This window comes from Marmota marmota, unplaced genomic scaffold (assembly GCF_001458135.2).
Source record: "Marmota marmota marmota unplaced genomic scaffold, marMar, whole genome shotgun sequence".
NCBI lineage: Eukaryota > Metazoa > Chordata > Mammalia > Rodentia > Sciuridae > Marmota > Marmota marmota.
The window spans coordinates 4,765,491-4,787,356 of record NW_025999853.1 but is presented as its reverse complement, the minus strand read 5'-3'; the positions used below and the strand labels follow the sequence as shown (position 1 = coordinate 4,787,356).

Here is a 21,866-nt window from a genome sequence, read left to right as displayed (position 1 = left end):
AAATTCTCTCTCTCTCTCTCTTTAGAAAAAAAAAGAAATACAGTGGATCAGGAAATATCAGAATGCTGTGCACATGGTAAAGGCAAGTATTAGTCTGTGAAGCTTCTCTCTCTCTCTCTCTCTGGTATCTGGGAGTTGAGTGGCAGGGCAAAATGTATTACTCATTGAGGTTGCTCTACAAAATTTTGGAAAATCATTGTATTAGGCCAGGGATTGGCAAACTTTCTATAGAGTCCAGTGGTAAATATTTTGAGCTTTGCAGTCTGTAAAAATGATTCAAGTCTGACAGCATAGTGAAAAAGCTGCCATCAGCAATATGTATGCAAATAAGCAGGGCCATGTTGCAATAAAACTTTATGAGCAAAACCAGGTGTGCGTGTTTTTGGGGTGGCTGGATTTAGCCTGTGGGTGGGAGTTGGCCAGGCTCTGCCATAGAGTGTCCACTAGGTGTGTTTCTGACTTGTATAAGTAAATTCCCTGCCAGGAGCCATGTCTGGATCCTAATCAAGAGTCCTCCACCCCACATCTAGCACCCGGCTTGCATAACAAATGTTACAGGATGTTATTTGTTACGTTACTCGTAATGTAACATTAGGAAGGTAACAAATGTTCACAAAATATTTGTCAAAATATACGGTGAACATCTATTGACTCCTTAACTTTAAATACCTGGGCACCAAACCCCCCAATATTTATTGAATGAACACAAGAGCCATGCCCTAATCTATGTGGGCTTCTCTAGGAAACGACCTTTAACTGTGACATTTATAAGTACAGATACTTATTGCTCACAGTTCTGGGGGTCGGGAAGTCCAAGATTAAGCTTTGCAGTCCATAAATACAATTCAGTGTCTGGTGAGGGTGTCACAGATGTGCCCATCCCTGCGTCCTCCCATGGCTGAAGGGGTGAGGGAGCTCCCTCGACTTCTCTTACAGAGCACCAACCCCATTCAGGAGGAGTCCCCCTGACCTCATCACTTCCAAAGGCCCTACCTCTCCATGGGGTGCCTCCTGTACCAGGGTCCAGCTTTAGAATTTAGGGAGGACTCTAACATTCAGACTGTCACAAGCCACTGGTCTCATTCTCGGAAGACTCTGCCCCTTCCTAAGGCTTCAGAAGGTCAAGAGACCCAGCCCAAAGGATGTGCTCAGCCCTGGCTGCCCGGTCAGGAGCTGCCAGGGGCCGGAAGAGGTGGTGGAGGGCAGCAGGAACAGGGAGGGCTTGATGGCTGTCGGGGACTATCTATTATCCTCTTATCAGGTTGCCGGTTCCTTCCATTGCTTTCCCCATAATAAATCAAATCTCCCTCTGTTGGTACTGAGCGCTGGGGTCACTGCTTCTTTCTACCACACTTTACAGAGCGACAAATGTGACTGGGAGATTGACTGGAAGGAAAGGGAGTTTCCAGGCCGGTGTCAGCCTGCAGTTCCCTGCTCCTGCTCACTGTGGAGGGCACCTGGCCATGCCCAGGCCCTGGCTGGATGGGGAGGGAACAGCGGGTGCAGCTTATGACCCACGGGGTCCCCAGTCTAGCTGGGAAAGAAGAGGACCAGGCTGAGTTAAAGATGACCCTAGGCTGGGGTGAGTGAACGGACCCCCGAGGGCCGAAGCTGACCCTTCCAGCCCTCCCTGTTGCTGCTGCCTCCTTTTTAAATAACGGAAAATAAGTTAAAAGAGCGATATTCTACGAAAAACATGAAACTGAGATTTCAGTGTCCATAAATAAAGTTATATTGGCACACGGTCACATTCATTCATTGACATATCGCCCGTGGTTGCTTTGTACCGCAGAGCAGACGGAGCAGCTATGATGGAGATCACAAGCTGAAATATCTACCATCTGGCTCTGTGCTGAGCCAATTTGCTGACCTCTGACCTGGATCACGAAGTAGCAGCATCAGCATTACCTGGGAGCTTGTTAGAAATGCACAACCCCAGACAGGCACCACCCCAGGCCTAGTGGACAAGAATCTGCATCTTAACAGGAGCCCTAGGTGACCTGTGTGCACAGGGAAGTTTAGGAAGCCCTCAGGTATTGCGACGTGAACAGCATGTTTATCTATAGATTTTTAAAAATGCTTTACTCCCAGGGTAACCCCTCACTCAATGGGGGGATTTGTTGGGGCCATTTTATGGATGAGAAAGATTCTAGTCAAATGCTTGTCTAAGGTTATATACTTAGAAAGTGGCTGACCTGGGCTGACCTGCCTTAGGCTCCATGGTCCCCTGTGGCAAGGTCAAACTCTGCAGTTCGAAGCCTTGAACTTCTCCAAGATTCAGTGACTGTTTTATTGGACATAGACCATATTTTGAAAGACTTTAAGATTACTTAAGATCATATTGGAGATGCAGGAAATTGACTTCTTAGAATCAGAAGACCAGGGACCCCTGGGCTGTATGGTCTATCATGGTCCTGACTGGCTGGAGCTGAGTCGTGGCTGCCCTTGTTGGCTGGCCGTGGCTTCTCTTGGTCACCAAGTCTCCAGCTGGGCTCCTGAGTCATTATGGGAGTCGCCTGTTCCCTTGCGCATCTGAGCTTGCATCCCTGGGTTCCACGCTGGCTGTGCAGAGCAGCCCGGGACTCACCTGGGAATCTTGTTAAAATGCAAGTGCCGATCCCATCCAGCAGGTCTGGGGCAGGTTAGCATCCGGCATTTTTTTTTTTTTTTTGAAAATTCACAAAAATTTTGAGGAAGCTCCGAGTATTGCTGAGAGGCCTGTCTGTCCCCCGGGCTAGACTCGCTGGGCCCATAACTCAACCCCTCCCAACAGGCGCCTTTGCTGTTATCTCTAGGTGGCCGGGGCCCCAGGCCCTGCTGGTCAGCTCCGGCAGCTTTCTCCATCCACCTGCTGAATTGTCTAAATGCCACCGTTTTCTACATGTGACATGAGGCAGAAAAGGCGGAACAGCATCCCCTGCCCCACGGCACCCCTCCTGCACATTTCAGGCCTCAGCCCTGGAGGGGGAAGGGGTGTTGGTGCCGAGATTTCCTGGGCTGAGGCCAGGAGTCAGGGCAAGAGACGGGCTCTGCGGTGCTGTGTCATTTCTTTGGTGGCTTCATGGCACCTGAGAACTGTGCTTCATTCAGGGAGTCGCGTCTAACACCCACCTCCCCCCCACCAGCACACACACTCACAGTGGAACAAACCCACAGTTTACAGCCTCCCTGGCCTTCCTGGACAAACATGCCTGCCGCTGCCCCCTGTCAGCAGCCCAGTGCCCCAGGCCCCAGGGAGGTGGGGCGCTGTTCCTGTCTCCAGACACCACTTCTCCTGCCCGCTGACAGTCAGAGGGGCCATGCCTGATCATTTGGGTCAGTGAAGGCCTCAACAGACTCATGGGCTGTGTTCTCAATGGGCTGGTGGAACTCTCTGGAGGCCCCCCTTTTCCTGGCATGAGCATCAGAACCCACAGAAAGAACGTGGGCGTGGGAAGTGCAACCTAATGCGGGTCTTCTCTCCTCCTTGATCTCAGCTTATCTCATTTGTAAAATGGGTATCGCGATAGCACCTCAAAGGACTGCCTGGAGCTTCCACCAGCTCCCAGGGCAGACTGTGGCGATGACAGGGCTCCTTACCCCGCAGGGTGGGAGGTGCACCTCCTCTTTCTCAAGGTCTCCGAGGGCAAAGCTTTGCTGCCTTCATTGTGCACAAGGCAGGCAGGGTGGACAGGGGTCACCAGGAAGCAGAGAAAAGGAAGAAGGCAATCTTGTGATCCTCAAGGTTGTCAGTTTTAAAAAAATAATGATACCCAGTGTATTTCACGGAGGGGGTGTGTGTTCTGACAGCAGGTGACTTACTCCTTCCAAATGAGGTTATTCCTGGGCCTCTGTCCCTCTTGGGAAAATGGGGCTTGGAGGTGGTGGGGGTGCAGGCTGTCTTCAGAACACGGTGCCTGAGCTGGTAGTCAGCATCCTCGTCACCCCTTGAGAGGCGTGTTCCTGGTCTTGGCCTCAGGCCTGGTGTGAGATCAGTGTACCAAGACTCAAGAGCAGTTCATCTGTAAAGGTCAGTGCTTGTCTCCAAGGTACTGACGAGCTTCTGAGGTGGGGCCTGGAGGAATTCTTTATAAATCCACTCTGCAATTAAGTTGGCTCGTTGCCTTGCGATGGGAAGAGATGATTCTACTAGGGCGTCCCGGGGGGGGGGTTTCTGTCAGCCAAAAGAAAAGGGCCAAGGACCTGCCGGCCTTGGCTGCAATCCTGCTCCAGCTGGTACGTACCTGTGGCCTTAGCAGGAGTCTGTGCAGACCACGGTTCAGCTCTACCTCTCAGGGAGCCTCTAGGGGTCAGAGGAGAGGACAAACAGGCACACGGCCTGGCCCAGGGTGCTCAGGGACTGGGCATGCCCTTCCCTCTCAGCCTGTGTTCACCCTCTGATCTACTTTGAATTATCCCACATAATTGAGGCCCAGCGGAATTAAGAAATTTGCTGAAGGTCACAGAGCTGGAGAACGGCAGAGGCCAACTTACAACCTGGGGATAGCATTGAGGTCCAAAGCCCACACTCTCCTCAGCTGTCCTCCCCATACCACAGTTATGCGGAAGTTCCTGATATATATATGCTGGGGATTGAACCAAGGACCTTTTGCACGCGAGGCAAGCACTCTACCGACTGATCTACATCCCCAGCCCGACCCCTTTTTTTTTGTTTTTTCTTTTGGTACCAGGGATTGAACCCAGGGGCATAAACCCTTGTACATGCGAGGCAAGCATTCTACCACTGAGCCACATCCCCAGCCTCTTTTGTATTTTTTTTACAGACAGGGTTTCACTGAATTGCTTAGCATCTCACTAAATTGTTGAGGCTGGCTTTGAACTTGTGATCCTCCTGCCTCATCCTCCCAAGCCACTGGGATTACAGGCGTGTGCTACCAGACCTGGAGAGCTTCCTGCTTTTAATGCATTCCCTCACCTGCTCTTCCAAGGGATGGGGTGAGGACAATCATGCATCACTGAGTGTGGAGAGACTGCATTTATGGTTATGTGACTGGCCCATAGGGACACTGCTGGTCCTGGCGGGTGCAGGGCTGGCAGGACAATCCAGGCTGCCTGAACCCAAGCCAGGGCTCTTTCTAGTGAGCCAGGGGCGATGCAAGGATGTGGGAGGTGGTGGAGCAATTGTCGTTAAGTCAAAAAATGGGTCTGTGATCCAGATGATTCCACCTGAAACATGTCAGTTGTCAGGCTAGACAGAGTGACAGATTCCTGTTTGCTCTGTGCTTAGAAGCATGGTATTTTAGCATTCACAGGCAGAAAGAAAACATAAGGACGCTTTACGGGTTGTGTGTCTGTTTTTCTGTGTGACATACACAAAGTGATTATCTCTCTTCATGGCAATGATGACCTGTCCATCGTGTAGGCATGTTGTATAAAGCTGAATTAGCAAATAAGAAAGCATGGCTCCAAGGAGAAGTACAGGGTTAGGTTCCTTGAAGCCTCAGGTGACATCATGGTCATTGATTGATCATACATACCGTTGTTTTATGTGTATTTCTATTGAAAGACCCCTGTTTAAGATATACTGCTGATTCACCACCCTGAACTCACCACAGTGCTGCAGGGCGTACCTGAGCAAGACGGACTTACCTGCTCCCTGCGTTTTTCCTGTAAAGAAATGGAGCATTGCTTAGGGCCACTAGACAGCACTTCAGCCCTACACTTGGGGGGCGTTTAAACAGTGGGAAATAAAGTATGAAGATGGGTAAACACGGCACCAGAACCTGGGAAGGACTGTTTACAGTACGAGAGCTGGAACAAGAAGGCAGAGGGGCACCTTGCTCCACTCAAGTTTCCCACCCGTCAGCCGATGTCCATGAAGGACCACGAAAGCCTCCTGAGGGGGCATTTTAGGTCACAGATGGATCTCGGGCATCGAGGTGAAATCCAGAACCACCAGGTCTGATTGTACGTCTCTCATTAGGAGGGACAACCTCATGCCGGAGGCTCTGACAGGGGACCCCAGGGCCCAGGATCTCGATCGAGTGGTGAAGGACCAACAGATGCCCGTCTAAGGGGCAATATTGCTCAAGAGAAGCAGAGACTCGGGCTGGTGGTGACAGGAAGTGAAGGTGAGAGGGCAGAGGAGGGACATGGGTGATGCGCGCCTCACCTCCTTTCCTCCTGGGGTGGGACAGGGCCCCCTTCCACACTGCTCCCCTGCACACCACGTGGCCGAGGCCTGTCCTTGCTCTCCCTGGCCTCTGCCGACCATGAGACACACAGCCCCTCCTCTCTGGCGGCCTCCAGTTGTGATTCCTCACGGGTCCCCTGGCGCCACTTCATATTTTTCTGCTCTGTCCAGCACTGAGCCACCTCCTCCCAGTTCAAAAGCGGATTGTGCCAGGAAAGCTCATCAGGTGAGTCAGCCTAGGAGACGGATCCCAGTCCAGGTCGCCTGCAGCTGATGACAGGAGCAACCCGGGCCAAGGAGGCGATGCCGGGGCTGCTGGAAATGTCACATCCAGAGCTGCCGCTCGTCCTCCAGGACGGACAGGGCTGTTGCAGGGGTGACTCAACCCTGTCTCTCTTAGGAGGACGAGAAACCCTGTGCGTGCAGGCGGAATTGTTGGGACACAGGGGTCTCGGCTTACTAGCCTGTCATCTTGTCAGTCCTGAGCTCAGCCAGACCGTCTGGGGATGTGCTCCAACTCCACCAGAGCCTGTCTGTGCCTCGGTTTCCTCATCCGTAAAAAGGAGGTACCAGCAGTGCCTACCTTGTTGGCTTGTTATGAGGGCTGCACTCAGTGAATGTACATATCAATAGAGCATTCATTTTATTACTGAAGTGATTGTAGTCTCCTCTTATCTCTAGTTTTACCTTCTTTCTTTCTTTTCTTTTTCTTTTTCTTTTTTTTTTTTTTGGTACCAGGAATTGAACATCCCCAGCTCTTTTCATTTTTTATTTAGAGCAGGGTCTCACGAAGCTGCTGAGAGCCTCTTCGCTAAGTGGCTGAGGCTGCCTTTGAACTTGTGATTCTCCTGCCTCAGCCTCCTGAGTCAGTGGGATCATAGGCAAGCACCACCACGTATGGCTCTATAGTTTTACTTTCTATGGTCAACTGTGATTTGAAAATATTAAATGACCAGTTCCAGAAACAAATAATGCATAAGCTTTATATTGCACGTTGTTCTGTGTAGTGTGATAAAATTGTGTCCTGTCCTGTTCCAAGCTGCCCTGGGTGTGAATCCTCCCTTTGTCCAGTGTATCCATGCTGTGTACACCACCTGCCTGTCACTTGGTAGCTGTCTCAGTTGCCGGACCTACTCTGTAGGTACTGCATGTAGTGCTTGTGTTCAGGTGACCCCCTTTTACTTAATGATCTTAAGCACCAGGGTGGTGACTCTGGCAATTTGGACATGCCAAGCTGTGCAGTGCTGTAGATATGGGGTTTGCTACTGTCAATGGTTTCAGGCATCAGCTGGGGGTCTTGGAATACATCTCCCCTGGGTTGGGGGGACTATTATATTATTATTGTTATTATATTTATTTATGATATTATTCTTGTCTCTAAAGTATGGAATGAGGCCAAATATTCCAAAGGGGTTTCTTGCCCTTCCTGTTTTGGGGACGCTTGTGGATGGGTGGCCCTGGGCAAGGCCCGTCCCCTGTCTGGTCCCAGGTTCTCATCTTTTGATTGAGGTGCTGAGGCTGCATCTCTGATGGCCTGAACCTATGAAATAAGCATCATGAACGGCCAGGGCGGGGTTAGCTTGCTATCTTGGCCTCATCCTGGGGATGTTAGAAGATGTTTTCTTTAGAAATTTACCCAGAATTTAATTAAATTCCCTGCCCTTTTGGTTTATTATGAACAACTGCTTATTTCAGCTGAGATAAACTATTAAGTCATCAAAATAACAGTTGATATCTGCAGTGGGCTTTGAAAGTCCCATTCACTCCATGTTTACCAGACACCTTCCTAAGTCTGGATCAACGTAGTCTATCATTATTACAACCCCCAGGAAGGACATTATTATCCCTGTAATAGAGGAAGTTGAGGTCAAAGAAATTAAGCAACTTGCCCAAGAACCCACAACTGTAAACGGCAAGTCCAGATTCAAATCAGAAACCCTGACTCTGGACTCTATAAACTTGGTCCCGTGAGTACTGGCAGTTGGCCTTGAACTTGACTTCTAATTCTATGATGGTAACCTGACATTATGCCGTTCCTTTCAATAATTAAAACCTCAGAATCTCATCATTGGAAGACAACAGGGATCACCAAGGTGTCTTAGTTGGGTGGCTCATAGGACATTGTGAGAAGCTGAAAGAAGTCCTGGACCCTTTCCCAGCAAAACATCCATGTGACAGCCACAGAAGCACATGCGCACAGATGCGCCTCAATTTCAGGGGTTCAAACACCTCAGACGGAGAAACTCAGGTAGATCCTCCTCTTCCGATAAACATTCACTTTTGCTTGGCTTTTCCGGAGCTGAGAACCTCCCACCTGGAGAACCTGCAGACTCCGCTGAGTTTGCCTTTGATTGCTACAAAGCTGCTGCTTCAACTTGATTGACATTCCATGACTTTGGTTCCACTCTGCCCAGCAGATGTTGGTACAGAATCAACCTCCTCTGTCTTCCTGCGACAGCCCTTCGTGATTCTGAAGAGGTGGGTCACATGGTCTCTGGTCCTTCATTAATTGGTCCATTCTTCATAACTAGTTCATCAATGTCCCTCTCAAATGCCCAGAATTGGGGACAACCCAGAATGGGACAATCTTTGGCCGTACACTGATGGGCATAGTGGAGGGCTCTCCCTTTGTCCTGGGTCTCATACCTCCATGAACACATCTTAAGAGTGGATTACGTTTTTAAAACTATCTGATTTTGAAATATAACAACTATGGAGAGGGGCACCCACAAAAAAGGACAATTCAATGAACCAAAACCAAACATCACATCACCACCACCCAAGTCAAGACACAGAATATCCACCACTTCTGCCTCATCTCAACGACCGTCCTCTCTCTGCTCCAAAGAGAACTTCAGTCTGACTCCTCTTTTTTTTTAGGTGGTGAGGTAGGAGCCCAGGGGCTTGTGCACGCTAGGCAAGTGCTATACCCTTCAGCTACACGACCAGCCCTTCTTGTGCTTCTTAAAAGTTTTATCACCTAAACATGTACCTCAGTCAACACTATGATTTTTCTGGGTTTTGAATTTTATGTAAATAGAAGTATAGGAATGGGCTTTCTTTGCTTGACTTATTTCACTCATGGCTTGTTTGTAAGATCCATTCATGTCGTTACGTGTAGTTTAGTTCATGCAGTGCAGCTGTTGCTGAAAATATTCCATTTGTATAAATGGACTACAATTTATATTTTCTGTTGTTGATGGGCATACAAGTTTTGGAAATTATAAACAAAGCTATTATAAATAAGTGCTTTTGTTCATACGTGGTTCATACATGTATATATTTAGGTTGGGCAAATCTGAAAGAATCCTGCACAACTTTAACTTAGCAGATAATCTTAAACTATCTTCCAAAGGGGTTGTACTAATTTATACTTTCACCAGGTGTGTATGTGTGTGTGTGTGTTCCAATTGTTCCATGTTTTTACCAACACTTAGCCTTATTAATCCTTTTAATCTTGGCTCTTCTGGTGGTTATATATGGCATCTCGTTGTGGTTTTATTTTGCATTTCCCTGGTGACCAATGAAGTCGAGGCCATTTCCATCTGTTATTTGGCATTTGTCGATTAGAACTTTTGGCAACCCAATAGCCGTCTGACTCACACAGACTGGGAGCCAAGTGAAACAAAGTCTCTGACATAGGATGCTATTTAGTAAGCTCTCTCCTATTGACTTCAGTTGGTTTCCAGAGCAGGTCAGATATTCTTAATTATGATGATGGATAATATTCATTCAGTGTTTCAGGCACTGAGCTGAGTGCTTGCCATGCATAATGTCCTTTGATCCTTGCAACCGGCTTTTGAGGTCAATACTATCATTATCTTCATCATAAGAAGGAACTACGGTTGGGGAGGCTCAGCAACTTATCTAAGCTCTCCCAACTTAACTGTAACTAGATTCAAATTAATACCCTTGGTTGCTATAACATACTGTATATGAACAAATTTATGACTCTGAAAAGTTCTGCACTGAAAACTTACTTTAACACAATTTTTCAAATCTATTTGAACAAAATAGATCCTAACCTCCTGAATAATTGCAATTTTTGGAATATACTATCGTCCCTTGGTATCTGTGCAGGATTGGTTCCAGGACCAGTTCTACAGAGACCAGAATCCACAAATGCCCAATTCCCTTACATAGCCTGGCACAGTATTGATATATAACCTGCACACATCCTCCTGGGTATTTTAAATCTAGATTACTTACAATACCTAAAAGGCTATAAAAATGCTGAATAAGTGATTGTTACACTGTATCATCTAAGAAATGATGTCAAGAAAGCAGTCTGCATGTTGAGGACAGATGCAATTTTTTTTTCCCTGAACATTTCTCTGTGTTTGGTTGAGTTCATGAACATGGAACCCATGGACCTATAGTCCCCACGGCCTCCTCTGGTTTCTAGTCTGGTAGAACTTTCACCAAAGGAAATTAAGTTAGTGTTGTCCAGGGATCTCAGCCTTGACACATTGACATGGGGCTGCATAATTCTCCTGGGGGACCATCTCATGCACTGCAGGGTGCTTAGCAGTGTTCTGGCTTCTACTTGGTAGGGGCCAGTAGCATCCTATCCCCCCACCAAATTGTGGCATCTAAAATTGCCTCCAGATATGGCCACCTCCCCCCGCTGGGCAGCAGACCCCCAACTGCTGGTCTAACCTGGCTTCTGAGTGCGGTCTTCTTTATTCCCGGTGATCGCCTCTCACCTGTGTAAGCAGTCTCAAAACTGCCCAGCATGCCAATCTATTCTTAGGGAACAAGGAGCATTCTCCCACAGCAGAAGAAAGCGCCCGCATCACGCATGCCGTCTTGAGTCTGCAGGGAGAACTCGTTTCAAACACCGCTATTGCAATGAGACACCAAGAGAGGTTGGATGGTGACTCGCTGGAGGTCACAAATACCCAGGGAGCAGAGGGCGGGCGACAGGTGCCCTGGGGAAGCGGGGAGTGTGTCCGCGGTCATCGACCTGCTTCACGTACCTTGCCCATTCCGGCGTGGGCGTGTCCCAGCTTGATCACCACCGGGAAGTGCGGGGCTGTGAGCTGAAAGAGGCAAGAGGAAATCACCTGTTAGCATCTTAAAGCATGGTCACCTGGGCTGTGGGCACTTCCTGTTCTGAAGTCAGGTTCACCCATCTGATGCTGCCCTGGGTCCCCACGGTCATGCTTTGTGGGTGGCCATCCTGCCGCGGCTCACGCATCCCACCCACCCGCGCTTTTGGCTTCCGAAAGGGAGCTCTGAGCTCTTCAATCAGCCTGTCTGGCTGGGGCACCCGTCAACCCACAGAGACAAGAAGGTCCTTCATGTCGCTCCTGTGCCTTTGAGGTGGGTTGTTGATTTCTGGAAGTCTATTTTGGGTTGCTTGAGGGAAAGTCCCCACACCCCGTTGTGTCATGATAATGCCACTCCCTTCCATTTAGATGACCTCCAGCCAGGGGTCACCACGACCCACGCTCTGGGCTGCACAGATGTTCTGATGCCTGTCATTGGAGTGTCCCCTGGCAGAGCTGTCTGTCCTGTCACACCAGGGCACCGAGGAGCCCAGCTTTCCCTCTGGGTGGCTAGTGCCTGGTCTCTCATGTCACAGCTGCTGTCACTGCTGCAGGAGGGTCCCTATAGGTCACGAAGCCATTCTCTGGAGCTCATCCTTCCACTCCCAGGTGGCCCCGTGATGCAATCGGGGAAGGCAGCTTGTTACCACTTTACAGACAGGGGAACTGAGACTCAGCTCAGCAGCTGGGAGGGGTGAGCTGAGGACTTGAATTTGACCCTGCTGGACTCCACACTTGGGGTGAACAAGCTTCCTGTGGTGGACTCCGAGTAATCCCCCTCCCCCACACCAGGCTACGGGTCACCACACCCTGGTGTCGAGAGCAAGCACATTCATTAAGGAAGCAATATTTGATTTTGACTCCAAAAGCAATATGCACAAACCAAGAAATTGGGAAAATAGAATAAAGTGGTAAGTTTAAAGAAGATTATGACGATCACCCTCAGACTTCCAACAGTTTCAGTGTATTATATGTTGGTCTTTTTTAAAAAAAAAATCCCATTATGTGTTTTTCTCTTGATTTGTTCTGTTTTTACAAAATTGGGAGTGTAGCGCATATCCAGTTTTATTTCCTGTTCTTTCCACCTAATATTATGTGGGAGAATGTCCCCGGCTGTTATTTGTTAGTTTAATAGGTGTTATGAAATGCTTCACATATGAGAAAAGCCTCCATGAACCCTGTTGTGGGCAGCACCTTGCTTAAGAAATAAAACAAAGAGAGGAAGCCTCCGCTCTCATTCTTTCTATCACACTCTCCCCTCCCATCCCACAGGTAGCCCACATATGAATTCTGTGTTTATTAGTCTCTTGCATTTATTCATAATTTTCCTATTATACATACTTCCCAAGCCATGGGTCACACATTTTTAAGCTTCGTGTCAGTGGTACCAAAGAGTCGATTGCATATCTGTTTCCACATGCTTGTGAGATTCACGTGCGTTCATAATGTAACTTGGACTCATTTTCCTGCTGCATGGTATTCCATTCCTTGGATACGTTACCATTTACTCATTTTCTGCTGATGAACATTTAAGTGATTTCTGTTTTTCCAGTTACAAACAAGACCACTGCAAACCCTCTTGAGTTGGACCTCCTCTAAGCACGTGGGATGTTTCTCTGGGGCACATCCATAGGGAAAGAATTGCTGGGTTTGGGGGACGCTTGTCTCCACGGTCTAGATGTTGCCAGATTGCTCTGCAAAACGGTTGTAGCAACTTAGGCTCTAAAGGGCAGAGAGAGGGAAGTCCCACTAGCGGGGGTTCAAAGTCTCACATCTTACCCATCTCATCAGTGTGAGAGGCCGAACCCAGGGGTGTATTTTTATCCAGGGGCTTTTGTTCCCCAGCCATCCATGCAGACTTTAAGCACCCCCGGGAGTCCAAGGACTTGGGATTTCACTCATCTCATTTTAAGGGGGGGCTCGAGATGGAGGAGAAACGGGTGTTCTTCTCCCTTGACCCCCACCATGGACACTGGTGTGCCAGAGGCCCTGCCATTTGCTCTCTGTTTAACCTTGGGCTAGCTATTTATCCTCTCTGAACCTCAGTTTTCTGACCTGCAAAATGGGGCGGATAATGCCCAAGTCCCAGGATTGTTGGGAAGAGAGACAAGGAATGTAAGATGCTCAGCTCCCGATGATGCTAACCTGGCATGTAAAGAGGGGGGCAGGGAGGAGATACCGTGGGGAGGTGGGAAGGGGCAGGGAGACTGGATAATGGAGGAAGGAGAGTGGAGACTGTGGCCTCACAACCTCTGATAACACTGGAGGGAATGAACCGAAGACACAACCAGAAAAATCAGAAGCTCACACCAGAGGGAGCGGCCCAGGTGAAGACCATGGGTCCGGACAGGGGGTGGGCATTGTGGATAGGGTGGGCCGCTCAACGAGGTTTCCTTTCTTTCTTTCTTTGGTAGCAGGGAATGAACGCAGGGGCACTCCACCTCTGAGCCACATCCCCAGCCTGATTTCGTATTTTATTTGGAGACAGGGTCTCACTGAGTGGCTCAGTGCCTCCCCGTTCCTGAGGCTGGTTTTGAACTCGAGATCCTCCTGCCTCAGCCTCCTGAGCTGCTGGGATTATAGGCGTGTGCCCCGTGCCTGGCTAAGTTTTCTTTTCTTAAGTGACGCTTTTGAATTGAAATGATAGTGTTAAAAGGGTTATGAAAATGAGAGATGAGGTGGACACAGCCCCATCATTTAATCAAATCAGTATGTATGGGTCCACGCTGTTTTATTGTCCTCATTTTTATGCCCAGTTAGAAAATCCAGGACAGTCTACGATATTAGAGAATTTTACATCTACCTCATCACTTAATATTATACCATCAGTATTTTCCTATTTTTGCTGCAGACATATTTCTTAGCTCTCCTCCCCGCAGCCCCAGGTCACTAATCTTGCTTGTTTGGTGCATCTGATGTCCACCCCCCAAGGTCACCTGCTCCCTCTTGTCAAAAGTGGCCACATGGCTGATTGAGGGTGATTTTTTTTTTCCCAAAAATAGCTCTCAAATCCTACCAGGCACACCCCTCTTCCAAGTTCACAGGAGTGGTCCTAACCCCACAATTTTATGACTGCGTAATATTCCACATCTGAATGTTCTGAAATCCTTCCCAAAGCTGCTTTCTTGGTAATGGGTGTCTGCAGTATCCGTCCTCTCTCTGTCCCCATCCCGCTCTGCTCCCTACAGGCAGGACGTCTCTTGGAACCTCTGGACCCAGGTCCTCATGAACTTGAGCTAGTGTTTTGCTTCCTGGAGGCCAGGCCAAGAGCTTTTCTAAGGGAGACCGGCAGCATGTGGCGATGTTGCACTGTCAGTTGTTGGAGAGCAACAAGTGGCAGTGGGCATGGCCTGTGCACTGGGGAGCCCACCCAGGACATCTTCTCCTGGGCAGGCGTGACTGGGCTGAGTGTCAGTGAGGGCCGGGGAGGGGAGCCAGGGACCACGAGCATTAGCGGCTTTCCCTGCCCCTCGTCACAGGGAAAAAGGCGGAGGCCAGCCGTCGGTGCAGCCCGGGGCCACCAGGCCTCCCCCCACCCTCCGGCTGTTGAACGGGTTTCAAAGGCCCCCCCCCATTTCCACCTTTGCCACTTGCCAGCCGCTCCCCAAACACAGACAGGTCACAGAGGACAGAACATCTTGTTGGCTGTTTTCTGTCTTCCTTTCCCAGCAAGAGCTTCATTTGTTGGAGGCCAGGCCAGCCTCCCCCAGGCCCGTCCATCATGGGCCCCCAGCGCTGCAGAGTCCAGCTGCCCCTGGGGGAGGCCTGGCATCCTGTTGGGGGGGGGAATCAATTTTTGAAAACAGAGATCTCCACCCTGATAAGGGCGTATTCAAACGTATCCACAGAAACTGCAGTAGGTGGGGGGCCTGTGTCCCCGCAGGGTGCTCCGTGGGGAGATCAGAGGCAGAACAGTCTAAGCCCAGAGGGTGGTGGGCCACCCTCGCCCTGGAGCCCCGGAGCTGGACAAGGAGGCCCTCAGCGCCTGGCCCAGCTTCCCACCCAGGGAGGCGGGTCCCCCCTAGTCTGGGCTCTGGCGCTGGGACCATGAGCAGTGTCTGACCCCGGCTAAGTGGCACTGTGACGGTGCCCCCCAAGGTTCTCCTGTGAGGCCCTGGTTCCCAGTGCACTGGTGTTGAGGTGGAGGACCTTTAAGAGGTGGGGCCTAGGGGGAGGTCACCAGGTCACTGAGGTGCTCCCTCAGAAGGGATTAAGTCGTTCTCGTGGGACTCCGGGGCTAGTCCTCAGGAATGGATTGTGAGAAGTAAGCAAGCTCCCCTCCCCTCCCCTCCCCTCTCTTCCTGCCTCACCCTGTGGTGGCTTCCTCTCCCATGTGATCCTGCCACTGTGATGCCACTGTCCCAAGAGCCTCACCAGAGCCGAAGCCGATGGGGCCACCCAATCTCTGACTTTCAGTTCCTCAAACTGTGAGTGCAATAAACTTCTATTTACTGAGTACCGGCCTCGGGAATTTCATTATAGTAACAGAAAACAGACCAATATAGTGATGGAAAAAGCAAAGCCAAGAAAAACTTGGAGGAACTCACTGACCAAAATCAAGGACGGAAGTCTCCCTGAAGAAGTCTGGAAGAGGTGGAGGGGGAACGGGGCCTCCGCTCTGTGACTATGAGATGCTGCCTGACCTGGCTTTTGCCTGCCTCTTCTGTTTCATCTTGTGCTTTTCCATCCTCCCAACTTCAACTCTTGGCTACACGTTATGTTCCAACCCACAGGCCTTTTGGTTCTTTACTAAGTGGACCATGTTACCTGAAGCCTCAGGACCTTTGCTTATGCTGCCCTTTCCCTGAAAGACCTTTCCTACCACTCTTCAGTCCCTTCTCATACTTCACGTCTTTATTGAAATGCTCTGTTACTGGACAGCCCTCCCTGGCCACTGTTCTAAAGGAGGTGCTTCCCACTGCCTGTCTGTTGTATCCTGAACTCTTCCTTCATGCGCTAGTCACCAGTTGCATTTATATATTCATTTCTCTGTTGTCCATTTCTCTGCTCTCCTATAGGTGTTCTGAAGGCAGGAAATGGCTTGTTTTGCTACCACTGTGGCTCCTGGCTCCACACAAGACCCGGCACACAGCAGACACCCTGAGGGCAGCATTGTGAGTCACATTTCCATTGCTGTGACAAAATACCTGAGAAAAATAGCTTTAAATAGCTTTATTTTGGGACGTAACTAGTAGTTTCAGAGGTTTTGAAGTGGGCACCCCCTTTCTCCACAGAAAAACCCTCTTCACCAGGGCTGATTTTAGGGCTATCAGCAAAAGAGTCTCTGAGAAAGAGTCCAATGTAGATAAACTTTCTATTATTGTGTTGCCCCGTTGACTTGGCCACTGGCCGAGAAGATACCAGCACTCCAGGTGCTGGACACCCCCTGACTAGTTTTTCACAAACATGTATCCAGTATAGTGCTTTGTAGAAATGTGCAAACAAGGCCTCTGGCCTTGAGGTGGGCTTCACAGAGCTGTCTACATTGTTAAGATAAGTTACAACTGGGCTCATGGTGACAGCTGGCAGGGGAGGAAAGAGAGGGGAGAAGAAGCTCTCCCCTTCTCAGGTGTTGTCCTTGAAGGGTTAACTTGCCCAGAACAGAGAGAGAAAAAGCTGCTTTTATGTGAACTTCTGCAGACTGTGAGCTTCTGAGCCCTCCCCTTACACGCTGGGGATAAAACTCCGAAACTCCCTGAACTCGGGGTTCAGGGGCTTGACTGATTACAGCAAAAGCTGTGCCCTCTGAAGCTGGCTGCAGCCAAACAAAACTGTTTCCTGCTGCCTTCGGTGCCCTGCCTCGGCTGTCCCTACAACAGTTTCAGTTCACGGTCAGCTGACGCATGGCCTTTGGGCCAATGGCAAGGCAGAACAACATGGCGGGAGCATGTGGTGAAGCAGTCGCTCGCCTCACAGTGTCCAGGAGGTGAGAAAGGAAGAGGAGGCCTGAGTGGTGTCTGAACATCCCCTCAAGGGCACGCCCAGTGGCTGGATTCTTTCCCATCGGCCCGCCTCCCCCCAGTTCCACCACCTCCCTCCAGCGCCTCAGGCTGCAGAGGAGATCTTTGATGCCTGGGCCTCTGGGGGACACACCAGGTCTGAGCTTTAGCCAGGGCTCAGTTTGGTGACTGCCCGTTAGACGGAGCCTCCCAGGACAGGAGGGGGGTCCTGAGCAAAGAGAGTCAGAAAGACTGCCACAGTCTGGCTGGGCACAAATGCCGCAGTCTGGCTGGGCACACAATCACGAGCCACCACACAGCTTGTAGATTCAAACAGCAACTCTTTATTCCCGAACTCACACCAGCCGTCTACAATCACGTTCTGGGGAAATCCACGTTCTCTGCCCAAATCCACGTTCTCTGCCCAAATCCACCTCCACTGGGCTTCTATCTCCAAAATATACTGTCTGAATCCCGTGAGAACTCAAGGGGAACTCAGGCAGCAGGATACGCCCTATTCCCAGCAGGAATAATCTTAAACCTTAAACCTGGAACCTAAACCGGGAACGCCCTAATCCGCCTTGGTCCTTGAGCAAGGTCACCTACATTCAATGTCACTGCAACATGGGGTACGCTGGCAAGGAAATTGTCATACCTACTTGGCTAATGGCTCCCAGCAAAAGACCCTGTAGGACAGGGTCTGGTAAGGCCAACTCCAGTGGAAGGTTTCTTGGGGAGAGTTGTGACTTTGGGTGAGGGAGGACGAATGGGGAGTGACAAGCTTGTGAGGGACCCAGTCACCAAAGGTGGGAGTGGGGACAGTATCTGAGGTCACCGGACAGCTATGGAGGGTTTGGGCACATGGGACAGCCACCCACAAAGCAGGTTCAGGAAGATTCTTCTGCAAACGGCTCTGGTTCCTGAGCACGTTGTGTGCCAGGCCGGTCTCGGGGCGCTGTGGGGAGGGGGCACCTGTTTTTTTATTCCCTTTTTATACAAAGGAACATGAAGGCCAAAGGGGGCGGAGTTTCCTGCCTAAAGTCTCATCAGGAAGCCACAGAGCTGGGCTGCACCAGAACCCCCATCCCGCCTCTGATGCTCTTGGCTCCCGTGTGCCCAGACTGTGCCCTCTGGACTTGGCTGGAGTGGGGATACTTAGGACAGACCGGCCACTGGTAACCGAGTGAGGCAGGGTGAGGTGGCAGCAGCTCCGACTTTGGACTCAGAAGGACCCACGCTCACGTCTGTGGGCCGTCGGGCACGTCACTGAGCTCCATGTGACTCAGTTTCCACCTCCCCGGTTAGAAGATCATTTAAACCCCACCCCTGTCATTGCAGTGTCAGTCACAGAGACTCGGTCCCTGACTCATCATGGCCAGGGCAGAGGCGTGGGTAGAGTTGGGGGGTGTCCAGGGCCTGGCATGTGACAGGTGGCATTTCATGTCGTCCCCGTGCTGTCTTCATCTCTGGTCTCGGGGTGAGGTGACAGGGTGGGTGGGGCGTTGTGGGAGGCCGATTGACCGGGCTCCCTTGCCCCTTGGATACAGAAAGGCCCGGGAAGCAGGAAGGAAGCCGGGGCCTGGGGGGGTGGGGCGCAAGTCTCCTGGAGCCTTTGGCAGGAAGCGGAGGCCCAGGAATGGCACAGCTAGAGGCACTGCGCACAGATCCCTCCAGGGAGTGGAGCCACCACATGGCTGCCCTGTGAACTCTGCCCTGGTCGGTAGCATCTGACAGACTCCTCGGAACTTAAGCATTACAAGTGAAGAAACTCTGGTCATGAGGGAGAAGGCCCTTTCCAGTCCTTTCATGTGTGACAAATCTACAAAATACCACCTGGTCACGTGGCGGACAAAGTAGGTCAAGATGAAACTCCTGCCCATGGCCTCCAGGGCTTTGTGGGGTCTGGCCTCTGCCTTCTTCCCAGGCCCGGTCCTTCCCACGCTCCTCCATCGGCCTCTCTGCCCAGCCTCGCTGGCTTCCTTCCACACCCTGGGCACAGGGCCTTTGCATGTGCTCTTCTTGTTTCCTGGAAGGCAGTCCTGCTCCTCTTCATTGAGTCAACTCTTAACCTTGCTCAGGTGATAGCTCCAATGTCCATGCCTAGGTCACCTCTCTCCTGCTTGGCACTTCCATCGTTTGGATTCATCTGTGTGCTTGATCCACAAGTGTCTGAGGCCCTCCCTAGGCTGCAAGCATTCTGAGAAGCTGTGGGTCTCATATCCTGATGCTCATGACGGACCCTCAGGCCCCTCCTGAGCTGCAGACCCGCCTCCTGGCCTGGCTGCCAGGTGGTCTTGCACCGGCTACTCAACACCTCTGACTCCACATTTCCAAACAACTTCAAGAACTTCAAGAACATTCTTCCACCTGGGTTCCAACCTCAGGCAGTGGTCCCACCCCCCACCGGGTGCCCAAGATAGATATCCTGCCTCCTCTTCCATCTCATCCTGCCTCCTCCTCCATCCTCGCCCAGCCACGGGTCTGGCACGCAGGCAGCCCCGGGACTGTCTGCTGAGCGAACTCCACAGGCTTCCTGCCCGGTTGAAGGCTCTCTGCCCCTGGGATTCCACCTCGGAACCCTCCATCACCTCTCCCTCCTCAGTGTGTCTTGGAAAAATACCGGCAGCATATTTAGAATAATTAAGCTAAACCTGCCCACCAAAGAGCAAACATTCCTTTCTCTTAGGTTTCCTGTTTCCCTGAGAAACGGAATCATCAGGAATAAACAACCTGATAGTATTTGTCTGTAAATAGGCTTTTCTGGTTCTTGCCTGCGTGATGTTTATGGTGTGGAACAGGCTCAGGCGGCCAGCCTTTCTCCCACGAGGACCTTCCCTAGGGATGCAGACAATATCCTCATGGGGGGCTGAATGACCCTGAGTGGCAGGCTGCAGGAGACCCCCCTGGTCCAGCCATGAGAGCCATAGGATCTCGAATTTCCTGGGTTTTCCATCATAATGTGCAGTATGTATTATTTATTTTTATTTTTATTTATTTTTTGTACCAGGAACTGAACTCAGGGCACTTGACCACTGAGCCACATCCCCAGCACTATTTAGTATTTTATTTAGAGACAGGGTCACACTGAGTTGCTGAGGCTGACTTTGAACTTGTGAACCTCCTGCCTCAGCCTCCAAAGCCGTTGGGATTATAAAGTCTGTACCTTGATAGGAAAGTTCTAGAACCATCTCTAAGTGGAGAAAGTGCCCTTTGCAATTCAGGTGATCCTTAATATGGGCACTTACAAGCCTCTTCTTGGTGGCTTCAGGAAATAGCCAATCATAACCGGGCTACTCCAGCATCCAGTTCTGGGCTTCAGTTTATGTTCCCACATACAATGTCCTAAGATTACAGCACCGAGGTTGCAAAGGTGGACTTGGCGTTGCAGACGGCAAATACTGCTTCCCTGGGGCATAGGCAAAGGACATGCCCCTTGTCTGGTTCAGGGAAACTGTTTGCAGAGTGCCATGGGATGAGTGGGAGAGTGACCACAGGCTGGGAGCCGGTGGACCTGTGTCTAGGCACCACTGGTGGCCTCCCTATGGCCCACCCCCAGCAACGTTCTGAGCCTCTTGGGTCTCCGTCACTTCCCTATAAACGGGGGTGAGCGCTCCAGCGCAGGACATCACTGTCAAGATGAGAGTCTGTGTGTGAAGCACATGTTACACTTATCTGGATCTTGGACAGAAGTTCTTTGGGAATAATTTAAAATGACATTCACTTAAAATCCATCTGAATAACCCCCAATTACCACTTGCTTCAGTTATGGATATTTTTTTTAAATAAAAGATTTTCTTTTTTACTGCTGTTTCTTATAAAAATCTAATTTGAAATTATTTGAAAACTTATCAGTTCATGGATATAATGGGTTTATCTGACATTCCTTACATGCGGAATGGTTCTATATGCATTTCCTACGTACAATGATACCCAGACTCTCATCGCGACACCCCGCCTGGTTTTCATCCTGTAAACCTTGGGTAATCTTTTATTTAATACCATGACTTCTGATCTCTATAGTTCTAGTGATATTGCCTGAATTTTCTTTTTAAATAAAAGCTTTCCTGAGATAGAATTCACATACCATAGAATCCACCCTTTTAACATGCACCATGAGAGCCGGGCACAGTGCTGCCCGCCTGTAATCCCAGTGATTTAGGAGGCCGAGGCAGGAGGATCGCAAGTTCAAAGCCAGTCTCAGCAACTCAGTGAGGCCCTAAGCCCTGATCTCAAAAAAAAAAAAAAAAAAAAGCATGATTTGGTGTTTATATTCTATTCACAGAATCGAGCCACCATCACCACTATCTAAATCCAGAACATTTTCATCAGTCAGAAAGAAACCCTGTCACCACGGCCAGTCACTCCTCATTCCCGCCTCCTGCCAGCCCCTGACAACCACTGACCCACTTTCTGTCTCTGGATGTGCTGATCCCCGACATTTCCTGCACACGGAGTGCCGCGTCCGGCTAACGGAGCCGAGTCCGGCGAGGGACGGCGGGGTTAAAAATACACAGGACACCAAGGTTCTTCATCCAGGAGGGAGCATGTGCGCGCTTTATTGCCAAATTTGTTCCCCTTATATATCTTTTTAACAGCTGCGGGAAATCACTCAAAAGTGAGGAGGGAAGAGTAATAACTGCGTCCTTGGGTTACCGTCACGTCACCGTCCCCTATCAGGAGGCTCGAACAGGTCAAGATGTTCCCGAGAGACACATATGTTCTAGGCAGATAAACAGGGAACCG

The 21,866-nt window shown here is 50.2% G+C and overlaps 1 protein-coding gene across 2 annotated transcripts in view; it reads right to left on the bottom strand.

Annotated features, from left to right (window-relative positions):
• Window positions 1-21,866, bottom strand: part of Syn3 (synapsin III) — a 444,971-nt gene that overhangs the window by 50,722 nt on the left and 372,383 nt on the right. For both annotated transcript variants that reach the window (XM_015482794.2, XM_048802432.1), the window contains one exon: window positions 11,113-11,175. In XM_015482794.2, coding sequence (XP_015338280.1) covers window positions 11,113-11,175 — 63 coding nt within the window. The remainder of the gene's footprint in view (window positions 1-11,112; window positions 11,176-21,866) is intronic.